The 15,957-nt window shown below is 46.7% G+C and overlaps 1 protein-coding gene across 2 annotated transcripts in view; it reads left to right on the forward strand.

Moving 5' to 3' along the window:
• Positions 1-2,927: 2,927 nt before the first annotated feature.
• FYB2 (FYN binding protein 2) overlaps positions 2,928-15,957 on the forward strand; it is a 159,075-nt gene continuing 146,045 nt past the window's right edge. For both annotated transcript variants that reach the window (XM_051856422.2, XM_008265195.4), the window contains exon 1: positions 2,928-3,315. In XM_051856422.2, the coding sequence (XP_051712382.2) occupies positions 3,097-3,315 (219 nt within the window). In that variant the 5' untranslated portion in view covers positions 2,928-3,096. The remainder of the gene's footprint in view (positions 3,316-15,957) is intronic.

Genomic DNA, 15,957 nt, shown 5'->3' on the forward strand with positions numbered 1-15,957 from the left:
CCTTTCCTCTTTCTTTCTCTCCCTTTTGAAGTCATCAGGGTATAAATTATACATAAACAAATTGTACATTATGCTGAAAATCTTCTGAAATGATTAATGTAACCAATAATAACTTTAATATTAATAATAGGTTACTCCAGCAGCACTCTCCTCACTCTGACAATCATCAATCTGCCAACTCCAGCTTTGTCACCACGTAACACACAGGACCCAACGTCTACCCTAGAAAGATGTGAACACATGTGACTTTCCATTTTCAGACTTTTTTTTAAACATTCCTTTCTCACATTAGGGTACTCTGCTATAAACCATAACTTATGATGCAAAGTATAGCAAACATATTTGCCAAGAAATGAAAGATTGAGACATGATAGGAAACACTGGAATGCTTCAAGCAGCCTCTGAGACTCAAAGTCAGGTTTGAAGACATCCAGAATGTGCTGGAAGCATGCATTCCTGACACTCAGTACGTGAAGGATGGATGGGACCTCGTTGGAGAGTATGGCACATTGTCCCCCTTCCAGGAAGACAAACCGAAGCTGGGGGCTTAGCAGACCAGAAAGGTCTAGAAGATTTCAGGCCCACCTTCCCGCCTAAGTATCTGCCATGTATTCTCAGATATCTTTCAAAATTAAAAAGGTAAAACAGTGCCCCCCTCAAGAAAACCCTCCTTCTAGGTCTGAGTTTGTGAATTTGCTATTCTACACAGTGTTTCTCTCAGATTGAAGTAGTATCCAACAGCACGGTTGTGAGAGTCGGTTCTGTAACTAGAGAGCTTGGGCTGGGATTTCTGCTCATCCCCTTGCTGCACCATCCTGCAGAGGTGCCTCAGTTTCCTGAACTGGGAAAGGAGGGTCACCTCAGTGTGGTGGTGACTGCAAGGCCTGGGGCACCACCCCTGGCAGCTCCTTGTCCGTGGTGAAGTGCAGCTCACAGAGAGAATTACCCTGACCTGACACTAGCAGCAGGTCGCTAAAGCACCTTGCTTTAGGATCTCTGACTTCTTTATGGGATTGAACTTGTTATTCCAAAGGCATGGTGACATCTGGTTAAACTGAGTCAAACCCTGAATTTCACATGCAAAACTCTCCCACCTCTCCTGCTGCCTCCCTCCCAAGTAATCTTATGTGTGAATTCTCTCTCTAATCAAGCCAGATGAGATGACCTGCCGCTCATGGGATGGGGGCTCAGACTGGGATCATCGTAAGGAAATCAAACACTGCTACTGCCCCTTGCACTTCCAAGTGCAGCATATGCATTTTGACGCTGACACAGTCAACAGTGACAGAGGAGGAGAGGGAAAGAAAGAGGAGAACTGACTGTGGTGGCGTCTGCATAAGGCTCAACACCCACCAAGAGATTTTCTCATGGCCACGAGTCTTTAAGCCAAGACTGCCAGCCCTCTTACTTAGCTGGTTGGCTTTCCCAAGGCCAACTATTATCAGGAAAACCAAATTTAGCACCTAGAAAATCACAGGGTAACAGAGGGGCCCTGTGATGATCTGAAAGGCACAGCTCTTAAGCCTACTGTTAAAACAGTCCCCACTGCTAACAGCTACCATGATTAGTGCCTTCGCCTTCTAAGGCCCTACCACTGTAACTTGCCAAGAACCAATCCAAAATGCACAAACCTCCCAGCCCTTCCTGGTTCAGGGAGATGGGAATCCCAGCTGCCCTACTCCATGCTTTCTGCCATGGTAGGCCTGACTGGAGCCACTAGGGGGAGCCCCTGCATTAGGAGCAAAAGGACTTGACTGGCCCAGTGCTCACCTGGGGTTGGGAGGAGAGCTCCAAGTTCTCCTATAGCATCGTAGGCTTCACGAATGCATGCAGAGGCAAGAGTGGGAAACGGGGTGCTGCTGAGCCACTCTAGCTCTGAGGATTGGGCGCCCCAAGCTGAGTATGAGCAGTCTACACAGCAGGGTTGCTCAGACTGAGCTGTCAAGTTGGTGTAGGGGATATGCTGACCATTATTTAATTAAATGGCATATTGTGGCTCAGAACAGAATGGAAAACATCAGTGGGATCACACACAGTAAGAGTGATTATGGCTTTGGGAAGTTTTTATGTTAGTATATGTGCCTGTTTATGAGGGCAATCATGATGTCAAAGGGTTATCATACTGTGAGTCATTAACAAGGTTTAAATACACTGAGATAAAAAGTTCCCAGAAAGCCCAGACTCCCAGACCTTAGATCAGAAGCACAGCATTGACTGAGTGCCTTGCTGGGGCCTTGAAGCCTGTATTGCTGATTGATTCTCAACCATCACCTGCTGGATGACGTGGGCGGGCAATGGGACTTCCTCACCTGCTCCCACCTCTTCTCCCCTGGTCCGGGCAAGGTAATCTGTTCACTTACAGAGCTTGGCCCAACGAAAGCAAGAAAAGGCACACAGGCTGCATAAGGCAGGGCTCAAGCCACCTGCCCTGCCCGGCCCTGGACCCAGCACAGCTGGGATCCCCCAAAACAGGGAACTCACGCTCAGTTTCTGCACCAGCCCTGTCAGGGAAAATGAAGAAAAACACTCCCAGAAAAATAAAACTGGGGGTACAAACCCTGATTATGTGACTGGGCAGGGTATTCCATCTCTCTAAACAGCATTTTCCTCCTTTTGAAATTTGGAGCAGGGCACTCTCCGGGCTATTGTAGGAGTTAAGAGTCATAATGCATGCAACCCCCCCCCAACAGGTGCTCCACCCTGTGAGCCCCCCCTCACTTCTGCTAAACACCCCCAGGGGCTCAGGGCCTCTTCCGGCTTTGGTCTGTGGTCTCACTGGCCTAAGAAAGCATTTTGTGAAGTAGCCATGGGGGTGGGGGGTGGGGCGGAGTTGGCTGGGGGTTGAGACTAATGGAGATTACATTGTCTAGCCTGAGCTTTCCCTGCTAACAGAGGCGGGAGCTGTCCCCATTCCCCAGTGACTCCCCCAGCCTCGGGCTGGCAGGACAGGAAATCCCTGGAGGGGCGTGACTGTAGATCAGCCCTGGATCCCTGGGCAGAGCTGCTTGCTGGGGCACACTGGGCTCTGTGGATCAGGGGGACAGAGGCCTCCCTCGGGACTCCCTGCAGGTGCTTGATGCTGGCCAGGCTTGAAGGATGGAGGCCAGCTGGGGCCCAGCCCCGGGAGAGGGCGGAGCCACAGTGCAGGTGGGACAGGTGGAGCCTCTGGGCTCAGGTGTATCCAGGGCTGCGGGAAGTGAAGGCTCCCTAGCCAGCAGAGGCGGAGGAGCCGCGCAAACTGCTGGCCCCAGAATCCGGCTCTGGGAAGCCGGGTTTGTCTCCCAGATTCTGCCTCACAGAAAAGCAATGGAAGAGGTAAGGCCTGCTGGTCTGGATGACAGCTGTCTCTGTGTCCTTGCTCTCCTGTCCTTGCTGGGGGTGGGTCCTCCGGAGGGGAGAACCATGAGGAAAAGCTGCGTGTGTGTCATGCTTGCTAGACAGGAACGAGGGGTTGGGACCTGTCAGCACCCTTCAGCTCACACTGGCCTTGCCCAGAGAAGCTGGGAGTGAGGAGGGGTTTGCTGTCTGGTGGTCCCTCCGGAGTGAGGGGACAGCATGAGGGGAGCTGGCTGTAACGGGGAGCTGGGCTTCTCGCCTACTCCCCCAGCCACCGTGTGAGTGGCCCCGGCCCCCACGCATGCATGTGCCTGCGTGTGCTTGCCCTCCTGCACCATGGCTGGCTCTGGTGGCCATCAGTGGGCAGAGCTCGGAGCAGGGCATCAGCAGTTTTGCACTGCACGCTTGCGGCTGGAGTTTGGACCCTGCTCATCATTAACGGTGTGGTCTGGGGCCAGTGTGTTTGTCTTCCTGGGCTCCGGGTTTCTGGCTGGCAAAATAGGATTACTACCAGTTTGAGATCACAGCAGGTGCCTGGAAGACGGGAGATGGCGCATGGGGAAGTGCTGAGCACCAAGCCAGGTGGCGTTCCCTTCCCAGCAGGGCTGGTGCATTGGCACACCTGGATCTCTCTCCGCCCCACTGCCCACATTTCCTTGTTCCTCCTCCTGTTCTCTTCCCTCTGGTCCCCTGTTCAGGACATCTGTTCCCTGTGTGTGTGTGCGTGCATGGTTTGCTCCTATACCACTTTTACTCATTTAGGGTCAAATCATTTTCTCCTGTGAGGTGTGTGTGTGGCGTCCCACTCAGATGTTTAGTTTTAAATCAGGACAGAGGAGCTGTCCCAGCTGTTGCCTGTCCCAGGGCAGGAGGCACCTGTTTCTGTGGCCCATCCCTCCAGACCCAGGAGCTGAGTTTGGAAAGACTCTGGCAAGGGCACCCTGGTCCTGCCTCCATCTCTCTCTCCTCTGCATCCTGCCCACCCCCACCCTCCACACACATTTCATTGTTTAGCAACTTCTGAGGAGTTCCTCTGTAGAAATGTGCCAGGCTGAGCAGGTTTGGTGTGCTGGAAATAAAGGAAACACACCTGTCTTTTGCTGTCTCTGATTGGCCAGGATCTGCAGTGGCATCTGTCCATTCATCTAAGTGGGGAAACTGATGACCCAAAGTTACCACTTTCTCAGTAGCACACAGCTGGTACAATAGCAGCACTGGGTGTGAGCCTGCTGTTGTCGATAACAGCTACTGAGTGCCAATGATAAGCCAGGCATCACTAGAAAGAACGCAGCAGAACAGGCAGGTTGCTAGACAATACAGAGGAAATTCACATATTGGTTAGCTCATAATATCTGCCTGGAGTAACCTCACGTGAGCTTTTACTGACCAGAGAGAGGCAGCTAAATGTGGATAGCTTCTCATCTTAAAAGGAGGATTTTGTATAATTAAGAAAAATCATAGCACTCATTTATTCAACAAATGCAAGCATGTATTATTGAGCACTTGCTTTGTGGTGTCAGATCCTGTTTTAGATGTTGTAGATGCAGCAGTAAATTGGTCAAAATCTCCTGCTTTTGTATAATGTGTATGTTAGTTGGGGAAGACAAATGAGCGTATGTGTGAAATGGCCCTAAGTGCAATGGTGATACACAAAACAGAAAAGGGTTTAAGGATGGAGAAGCAGCCGGAGAGGCTGCGTTCTTAAATGGGATTGTTTCCAGAAAGGTGACATGGTAAGGTGCATTTGGATAGAACCTTGAAGGTTGTAAGGGAAGTGGCAACATGGCTGTTTCAGGGAAGAGTGTGCTACAGAGAGAAAATAGCAGATGCAAAGGCCCTGAGGCAGAAGCTTATCTGATGTGATCAAGGAATAGCAAAAATGGCCAGAAGGACTGGCACCATGGAAGCAAGGGCCAGGGACTGTGGGTTCAGATCATACAGCACCCTGGAACCTACCACAGAAACTTCAGATCTTCTGAGTGTTGTGAGCAGCTCACCGATTCAGCTCACATTCTCCAAGGATTGTCTTCTGTTGTTTTGGAAATAGATGACAGGGAGAGCAAGGGAGGAAGCTGGCTGGCTGGGAAGGGATCCAAGCAAAGAAGGGTTTGAAGTTCAGACCAGTCTAAACAGTGGAGGTGGCTGGAGGCCACCAGACTGTATATGTAGATGGTTCTCAACCTACGGTTGTTTGACTTAATGATTTTTTTTTTATAATCGTACAAAAGCAATATGCATTCAGCAGAAACTTTATTTCAAATTTTGAATTTGAATGTTTTTCCTGGGCTGGGGACATGCACTATGATACTCCATCATGGGGAAGAGAGTCAGCAATGAGCCACATGTCCCAGTCAGCCACTCAATCACAAGGGCAAACACCCAGTACTCTACAGCACCCAATGCTGGGAAGCTACAATATCAGGTAGTGAGGTGTGCTAAACAGGCTTTTGACTTAACACTATTTTCAGCTTAGGGTGGGTTTACTTGACATTAACCACCTTATAAGCCAAAGAGCATCTATATATTGCAGGAATTACTGATGGGTTGGACAAAAAGCAGTAAAAGAAATGGAGGGATTGTCAATGACCCCAAGGAGTGAAACCATCTGGGAGAATGAAGTTGATGTCTACTGAGAACTTAGCACAAAGAGGGGTGGGGATCAGGTGTTCCTTTTAGGCACAGTGTGTTTGAGCAGCTGAGTAGGTAGTTGGATGTGTGAGTTTAGAGTTCCAAGGAGATCTAATCAATAAAATGTGAGGATACTTCAAAAAGTTTGTGGGAAATGGACTTAGAAGCTTATTTTGGGCATGGGTGTTTGGTACAGTGGGTAAGAGAGCACTTGGGATGCCCATAACCCCTATCAGGGTGCCTGACTGAGTCCTGGCTCTGCCTCTTCCCATCCAATTTCCTGCTAATGCACTCCTTGGGAAACTGCAAATGATGGCTTAGATACTCGGGTGCTTGCTACTCCCACAGGAGACCCCCACTGAGTTTTTGGCTCACAGAGACCACAAAGCCTGGTACCTACATGCACAGCCTCAGGGACAGCCTGACAAGTTTCAACTTCTGGTTGTACCATATACAAATACCAGCTGTTCAACTTGGAGCAACTTAATTTCTCTGTGCCCCAGTTACCTCATTTGTAAAGGAGAAGTACTACTGTCTACCTCTTGACATTCAGCTATGAAGTTTTCTTGCACATAGAGCTTAAAATAGCTCACTGAACTCATGGGGCAGTTGAATACAAACTAAAACAACTGCAACTTATAACAAATAGCTGAACTGTTGCCGGTTGGATTCTGTCTTCCCCTTTCCCAAAGTTCTGTGTTGAAATTCTGACTCCTAGGACCTCTTAATGTAACTTATTTGGAGATAGGGTCTTTTTTTTTTTTTAGATTTATTTTATTTATTTGAAAGACAGAGTTACAGAGAGAGGTATAGACAGAGAGGTTCACTCCCCAGATGGCTGCAATGGCTGGAGCTGCAACTGATCTGAAGCTAGGAGCCAGAAGCTTCTTCTGGGTCTTTGATGTGGGCGCAGGGGCCCAAGGACTTGGGCCATCTTCTACTGCTATCCCAGGCCATAGCAGAGAGCTGGAAGAGGAGCACCCGGGACTAGAACCGGTGCCCATATGAGATGCTGGCGCCTCAGGCCAGGCCTTTAACCCACTGTGCCACAGCACTGGCAGATAGGGTCTTTTTAAAAAATTATTTATTTGAAAGAGGAGAGAGAATGAGAGGGGGAGAGAGAATGAGAGGGGGAGAGAGAATGAGAGGGGGAGAGAGAATGAGAGGGGGAGAGGGAGGGAGAGGAGAGGGGGGGAGAGGGAGAGGGATGGAGAGGAGGAGAGGGGGAGAGGGAGAGGGATGGAGAGGAGGAGAGGGAGGGAGAGAAGGGGAGAGGGAGAACACTTCAATCATGGGAAGGGGCCTGCAGCAGGCCCTGCCCTCACAGTCCTCAGAAGGAACCGACACTGCTGATGCCCTCACCGTGGACTTCTGGTCTCTAGCTCTGAGGCAATGCAGTGCTGCTTACGCTGTCCAGTGGGTGGTGCTTTGCCAGGCAGCCCTAGCAAACTCATGCACAGACCTTCCCAGCAGATTACTTACCAGAGTGGGGCAGCGCCTCCCCCAGCGAGCTGGGAGGTGTTTTGTATCACATTACTGTTTTGACCTCACCAAAAACATCAGCTGTGCTTAGCTCTTCAGAGCAGAAATCCGAGAAGTGTTTATTACTACTTGGCATGGGAACTGGACGGAAATGATCCTGGGACCTCAGTTGGGGTTCTTCCCTGTTCACCAACTACTTGGTTTTGATTTTCACATCTTTATAATCTAAAATAATAAACCCTGGGGGGGGGGAGATTTTTAAATATTAATAAAAAGAAGCAACATTATTTATACTAAGTAAGTTACAAATAATGATCTTCAGGAGTAAGAGTTAATTTTGTAACATTAGAAAGAGTTAAAGTTTTTACTTACTGCTTTTCATTAGTCTTTACCGTTATCATCCTCCCCATTTTATAGATAGGACAGAATTCAGATTCAAATTCAGATCTGTTGGGATCCAGAGTCTCCATTCTCTTTTTTAAAAGTTTATTTATTTGAGAGGTAGAATTACAGACAGTGAGAGGGAGAGACAGAAAGTCTTCCTTCCGTTGCTTCACTCTCCAGATGTCTGCAACGGCTGGAGCTGTGCCGATCCGAAGCCAGGAGCCAGGTGCAGGGGTCATGCCGGGGCAGGGGTCCAAGAACTTTGGCCATCTTCTACTGCTTTCCCAGTCCATAGCAGAGAGCTGGATTGGAAGAGGGGTAGCCAGGACTAGAACCAGTGCCCATATGGGATGCTGGCACTGCAGGTGGAGAATTAACCTACCATGCCATGGAGCCGGCTCCTAGAAACTCCATTCTCAATGGTAGGATCCTTTTCATCATGATGATAATGGTATATTGGACAGAGATAAGCTACTGGTTAGTTCTCCAAAGGTGGGGAGGTAGAGGGTCAGAAAATGGTTTGAATTATAATGCCAGTTCTACTACAGACTTTGGATTGTGAAATTTTTGTGATATCAACAACACTGAATGTTAGGATAGGACTTTATTATAGCACATTCAAGTCATTATTCCATATAGTCCTTATAGACAAAATTATCAAGTAGGCATTAATAGGAGATAAAGAAACTAAAACTCAGAGAAGATAGGCGATTTGTTCAAAGTCATATGGTTTCTTTTGAGTCTAATTGGAGAGCCTCTGAAAGTAATCTGGCATTTCTGTCATGCACATTTTAGAATCTTTTTATGTTTTACTGCAGTGAGTTTGATTACAATGTGTCATGGTGTAGCTCTTTTCTGTTCATATCTATTAGGAGTTCTATGTGCTTCCTGTACTTGGATGTCCCTTTCTCCAAATTAAGGAAGTTTTGTTATTATTGCACTAAAAAGGCCTTCTAATCCTTTCTTTCCACGCCTTCAGGAACTGTTAGAACTTGTATGTTGGGTCGTTTTGTAGTATCCTGTAGATTCTCAACAGTGTTCTTTAGTTTTCTAATTTCCTCTTTTTGTTTTTGGTCTGACTGTATAATTTCCTGTGCTTTGTCTTCTAAGTCTGATGCTCATTCTTCTGCTTCATTGATTCTGTTGTTAAGGCTTTCCACTGCAGTTTTTTATTTTTCTATTGAATTCTTCATTTCATTTTGATTTCTCTTTAAGATCTCAATTTTGTGGGAGAAATTTTCTTTCATGTCTTGTATGGATTTCAGTAGTTTGTGCCTTTGCTTCTGATTACTTCCATGTCATGATCAATTTTTTGAATTCCATTTCTTGGATTTTTTCAGTTTCATCATTTTCACAATCTGGTATTGAAGTGTTGTGTTCTTTTGGGGGCATCATGTTGTAGTCCTTGTTCTTGTTTCTTGAATTAGTGCATTTTTTATTTGGTATCTGTGGAGATACTCATTTTGTTTTTTCACTGCGGAGGCTTTTATCTTTGTACTATGCCTCTGTAGATAAGTGGAGTGTCTGTTTTTAGTGAATATCTAGGGGTGGTGTGGCCAGAGAACTCTGTTCAGTTCTCCAAAGTGAAGGGCATGTCTAAGGTGACACACCCAGGTTTGGCGTGGTAGATCTCCTCTTGTTTTTTTTTTTTTTTAGATCTAAAGAGAGGTTTATTTTGCTCAGCTGATTGCCTCTCCTCAAAGGAACCCAGTGCCTGATCGCTAGACCCAGTGGGTCTGCTCTGCTCCAAGGACCATGCAAAGGATCAGTGCAATCCTCAGTGTAAGCTTAGATTTCCCCAGCAGTGTCCCTCACCCGGTAGCCAGGAGGCCCTAAACAATCACTGTGTTTTCTCAGTCTCAGCACCTAGGGCTTTCAGGGTCAAGGAGTGCAAGAGGAGCCACTCTGCCATGCTGGCCTGTCCTAACCGCAGGGGGACTGAGGCACTCCTGCTGGATGGAGTCCTGTCCTCTAAACTGGATTCGATGCCAGTGGGGTATATGGGTTTTTCCCTGTGGTAAGATCTCTGGATCACAGGCATGCACTTACCTACCAGCCGCATCCCTGCTCACTTCTCAATTGTGCTGGGCACATAGAGTCTTGCTGGTGGCACTTCCCTTCTGTAGGGATGGCACCCCACCCCTCCCGTTGCCAGATGGGTACAGCTGACATGGTGGAGACCATCTCTGTCGGTCGCTCTTGAATTGCTGTGGGTGCCCCTGCTGACTGGGTGGAGGGCAACCCCAACAGTGGTTGGGTGCACGCACACAAGCTGAAGCAGCTGCTACATGCCTATGTCCAAAAGTGGTGCCAGCCTTCCCACCGCTGGCTGCAGGTAGTTGTTGTAGGAGGGAGGAGGGGAGAGAGAGATGGTGCTGCTATTTTTTTTCCACCTCCTTTGGGTAAGCAGTTGGCCTTCTGTCCTGAGGGATCCTGGCCAGATTCAAAGAGATGCAGTTCACTAAGCTCTCCCTCCCACTGTATCAAGAGTGGTGCGGGCCTATGGACTCTGATCTTGTTTGCCAGGTCAGGCACCTTCTTTCCCGGATCCAAGCTGCTGGGGCTTCTGTCGTCTCGCTGTACCTTGTTGCATGTCTGTACCTTCCACACGAGTCCAGGCTGTTTTTCCTACTTTCTCAGGATCTCCCACTGCAGTTTCCCCTGCAGCTTTACCCTGAGAGTGCACTTTCTCCACTTCTTTTCTATTAATTTCACCCCCCATAAATCAGACCGTCCTGTCACTATTCCACCATCTTGGAACCCCTCCTTGTTATGTACTTATTTTTAACATCAAGTTCAGGTGCATGAGTTGTATCCAGGTTGGAGCAGGGAGAAAGAGTATTGGATTGGGCATCTTGAGATATCTGTCTGAATCTGGTCTCTACCACTCTTGCATGTGTGCCATTAGGCAAATTATTTCACCTCTGTGGGCCTTGTTTTTCTCATTACTAACAAGAGTTTAAAAAGTAATCTGGGCCAGTGCCGCAGCTCAATAGGCTAATCCTCCGCCTGCGGTGTCGGCACACCAGGTTCTAGTCCCGGTCGGGGCGCCAGATTCTTTCCCGGTTGCCCCTCTTCCAGTCCAGCTCTCTGCTGTAGCCTAGGAGTGCGGTGGAGGATGGCCCAAGTGCTTGGGCCCTGCATCCCATGGGAGACCAGAAGCACCTGGCTCCTGGCTTCGGATCAGCGTGGTGAGGCAGCCACAGTGCGCCGGCTGTGGTGGCCATTGGAGGGTGAAACAACGGCAAAAGGAAGACCTTTCTCTCTCTCTCTCTCTCTCTCTCTCTCTCACTGTCCACTCTGCCTGTCAAAAAATATAAGTAAAAAAAAAAAGTAATATGATACCTTAAAAAGTGTCTAGCATCAAAAATGTCCATTGGAGCTGGATGATGGATACCTTATGAAAAATTCTGTATGAGTTTTTCTGTCTCTGATCTCCATATCATATACGAAGGACCCTAATGCCTGGCTCTATAATTATCAAAAATGAGTGAATTTCCAGGACATGTGCTGTGAATTTCCCTTGAGTACTGGCCACAGTGCCTTGCTTAGTGACTATTTTGTTAACCTGATGTCCCAGGAAGGGAGAAAGACATTGTTCAGTATATGCTCTGTGCCAGTCTCTACAACTAGATGAATTACTTCACTCAGACCTCACAAATTCTTTAACAATGTTACCCTTACTTTACATAAGAGGGGGCAAATCCTTCAGAGTTATGTGATTTTATCCAAGGTCTCATGGTTTCAAACCCATGGAAACAGGATTTGATCTAGATGTTGGATAGAAAGCTATAAATGCTCAATATTGACTATCACACCACTTATTGAATTCATTATCCACAGAAACATGAAGATATAAATTGTACATTTATCTTAAATTTGATTTGGAATGAAGTTGATTTGCTGCCCAAGAAATAAAATAACTACCACTAAATCGGTAATATTTCTAACCTCCTCCAAGAGCAGGGAATTCTTCTTTGAGTCCAGGAGGAAAACCTTTGAGAGTCAACACTGAAAGTGGTGATTAAAGACTCTGATTCAACCTGCCATTTTCATTTTTCAAGTGAGGATTCAGAAGATTTGCTCAAAGTCACATAGACTATCGCTGCCAGAACCAAGAATGAGTCTTCAAGCATTTGTTACCTACCTGGATGGGAGAATTGGACCCCCAAAAGGACATTTCATATAAATGTTCGAGTAATTTTGGTCAGATACAGCAGATATCATTCAACCTTTTCACTGAGACTCTGAGAATTAAGGGATGTCCCAAGCTTGAACCTCCAGCAATCTCACCTGTGCCCGTAACCTGCACTGCACAGTTTCCTCTGGGTGGGCATCGCCCTTTGTCACTGATGTTGGTGGTGTGGAACGGTGATACTTGGGATTCCTTCTCATGTACTCCAGCTCCTGCTCCCCAGTGCACCCCTGCATTGGAGGACACAGTTTATGGCAAGTGTTCCCACAGTGGGTCAAGAAGTTGAATGTTCTCTCTTAATTAGGGTCGAGAAGCTCTCTGTTCACACTGAGAGAGATGAGAAGGATTTATAACCCAGGAGGTCAGGATGAATGCGTAGACCATTGATATTTGAAGGCTTCTTTGAGAAGTATTCAGACAGCTGCAGCTGGATTTGAATCAACTTTTTTACTGGAGGGTGTGGCCAGGGTTCCAAAGGGAGCCTTACATAAATACCTGCCATGAAGAAATATCTTTTCTGAAAGAGATTTGAGGAACAGCAAATAGATTTTAAAAATTAAGATTTATTATTTATTTGTTTGAAAGACAGAGTGACAAAGAATTTTTTTCCATCCACTACTTCACTCCCAAAATGGCTGCAACAGCCAGGGATGGGCCAAGACAAAGAGCCTTGCACTCCATCTGGGTCTCACAGGAAGATGGCAGGACTCCAAGGACTTCCACTGCTTTCCCAGGTGCAAGAGCAGGAAGCTGATTGGGAAGCAGAGCAACAGATTGGGACCTGTGCTCCGACAAGGGATGCTGGCATCCTAGGCAGAGGCTTAACCTCTGTGCCACAGTACTGGCCCCAGTAAAAGTGTTTTGACAGTGCCATTTTCTGTGGGCCTTGTATATGGTTAAAACTACTTCTGTTTTTTCAAATGGAGATACAGAGGCAAACCACGCCTTTGGGTTTCCTCTTCCTTTTTGGGTGGGTCTATCCCTTCAACAACCTGATACCAGAAGAAGCTGTTAACTGAATATGCCCTTCCAGAGATGGGGAACCTTTCCCCCATGAAGGGCCATTAGAGAGTTGTTACATTTTGAGTTCTACCTGTAATTGCTGTGGCAGGCCCCGATTAAATGATTGCGGGAGCCTTATATGGCTCGTGGACTGGACATTGCCTACCCCCACTCAGCTTCTGGATTGAATCTCAGTGCACAACTTGCTGGCCGTGTGTTTTTCAGCAAGTTGTTCAATCTCTCTGGGTCTCTCAGTGGGAGCATCTACCTCCTTCAAGACAGTACCTACCCTAGAGCAGATAGAGATTAATAAATATGGAACACTTTGACTCATGCTTGATGCATGTACATGCTCAGAAAATATTAGCTGTTGCTATTGTTGAGGATGATAATATCCATTAAAGAAGTGCATGGTCTACTGGGAGACAGAAAAATAGAGAGTCATAGTCTGATAAATTCAGTGATAGAGAAACACACAGGATATTACAGATCATGGAAAATGAGAATATATCCCAAACAGGAAGGAGAGAGGGAATGGAGAGAGTCACATAAGACTTCAACCTGAAATCTACAGAAGGGCAAGGAACAGGAGTAGCTGGAGCCCAGGGATGCCCTGGCTGGACTAGCAACAGGTGCACCATCTAGAGTGGTTGAGACAACATACTCTAAACTCCCCCAGCTGGGTGGGAATCCTGCCTTAGGCTGTGTGCCCTTGGAAACATTATTTCAGTCTCTCCAGGCTTCAGCTTCTTCATCTGCAAAATGGCAGTAATAACAGAAGCTGTTTCATAGTTTTGCTTTTGTAAAGGTAAAGTGAGTTTTACACATAAAGATCTTAGTATATCACTGGCACATGACTAGGGGTCAATTTTTGGCTTGTTGCAATAAAAGGTTATCCATCCTAAAATGTCTAAGCCCAGTGGGTTTAAATAAAGCACCCAGGCCACAGGGCTATGAAGTGGGAGATCCAGGAGTTGAATCCAAGCCTGTGTGACCTCAGAGGTCTTCTGTGTAGCAGTAAAGGAGCCAAGAGCCCAGGAAACCAAGTACCATGGTGGCCTTCCTCAAGTGGCTTAGAGTTTACTAAGGAAGACATTCAAAGGTAATGTGATTACAATGCAGAATGACAGCTATCATGTGATGTGAACAATAAAATTATGTTTGAGTGACTGAGGTAACAGAGAGGAAGAATATTTTAGCTGGACTTGGGTGAGTCAGAGCAGGCTTCCCCAGAGAAGATAATTTCTGATAAGGGTTTTAAAAGATAAAAAACATTCACCAGGGCAGGCACTATGGTATAGTGGGTAAAGTTGCCACCTGTAGTGCTGGCATCCCATATGGGCACTGGATGGAGTCCCAGCTGCTCCACTTCTGATCCCGCTCCCTGATAACACATCTGGGAAGGCAGCAGAGGATGGCCCAAGCCCTTGGAACCCCTGCACCTGTGTGGGAGACCCAGAGGAATTTCTGGATCCTGGCTTCAGATTGGCCCAGCTATGGCTGTTGTGGCCATGTCAGGAGTGAACCAGCAGATGGATGACTTTCTCTCTCTAAATCTCTCTTTAAAAAAAAAAGTAAAAGGAAAATACTTACCAGGCAATGGAAGATATGAGTGGGGAAGGCAGTGCAGGAATAAGGAATAGCAGGTACAAAGGGCCTGAGGTAGGAAAGAGTATAGTTGTTTGGGGAGCCATTGGCAATTGTGTATGGCCCAGTTCTCAAACATGGGAAGTGATGGGACAGATGTGGGGAACTGTGCACCTCTGTGGAGGACTGGATCCTACATGCAGCAGTGGACAAAGCTTTAGGGTGAATAAAATGTGGGCTGCCCAAAGGGAGGGATATGATGGATAGCAGATTAACTCTTTCTCTTCCTCCTCAATTTGCTGTGAGCCAATGGGGACGTGACTAGAGAACGGCCTGCAAGTTTGAAAAGAGGGTCAGAGAATTGCTACGACCCTGCTTTCAGCCACCCCTCCTTGGTCTCATCCATTCATGGATTTGATAGTTCCTGTTGCCCACCTACCGTGAGGCACATGTTGTACTAAACACTGAAGTTCCACGCTCATTGTACTTTGTTTTCGAAAGGTTAATTCCAAGGGTCAACAGCTCTTTCCATCCAGAACATGCTTTTATGTCAGGCCTATTTCATTTGTTCTTAAAGATAGTGTCTTGAGTCTGAGTTGAGTTTTACTTTGCTCAAAGTGCCCCCATATTTCATTTTATTTGGTATATGTAAGCACCTGTGAGGACTATAGGTCACATAACAATTGTTCGCATCTTGAATTTGTATACTAGAAAAAAAAAAAGGGGGGATTCTGTGTCGTCAGCTGGTCTTTAGCTGACTTCCATGATAAATCATTTTGATATGGTTGTACAAGATTGTGGTTAATGACTTCCCTGTGTGCATGTTCCTTGGCTCAACACGAGTTTATTAACTGTCAATTCTGTAACCAGTGCCAAGGTGAACTCTGACATTTCTAATCCTTGCCACAAACTTTCAAAATCAGAAAGCATCCCATTAGACTGTTGAACAAATTGAGCCTTCAAGAAACTAAGCAACTTTCTGAGATCTTGGTCTGACATCACAGGTATGCCAATTCTAGGTTGTTTGATTCCAATACGATGTCTCAATGAATAGAAAGCCTACAGCTTGTTCTTGAGGACTCCAAGACTTGCAAGACTTGGCAATCAGAAAGCTTGATCATTGCACTCCTGGTTCTTCTCTGTCTCCTCTCAAAGCTAGGCTATTATCTATATTTCTTCTTCGTTGCTAGCATCATGTGACATTAAAGTCTCATTACTTCCAGTTGTCAATGACCACAGAAATCTCAGCTACTATTCTAGTAGATCATGAGCTTTAGGCCGCAGAACTTGCCCCTCAGTTAATTTGGTTGTTTGCCTCAAGCTGATCTCTCTAAGTCACAAAG

Source organism: Oryctolagus cuniculus, chromosome 7 (assembly GCF_964237555.1).
Source record: "Oryctolagus cuniculus chromosome 7, mOryCun1.1, whole genome shotgun sequence".
In the NCBI taxonomy this organism is placed as follows: Eukaryota; Metazoa; Chordata; class Mammalia; order Lagomorpha; family Leporidae; genus Oryctolagus; species Oryctolagus cuniculus.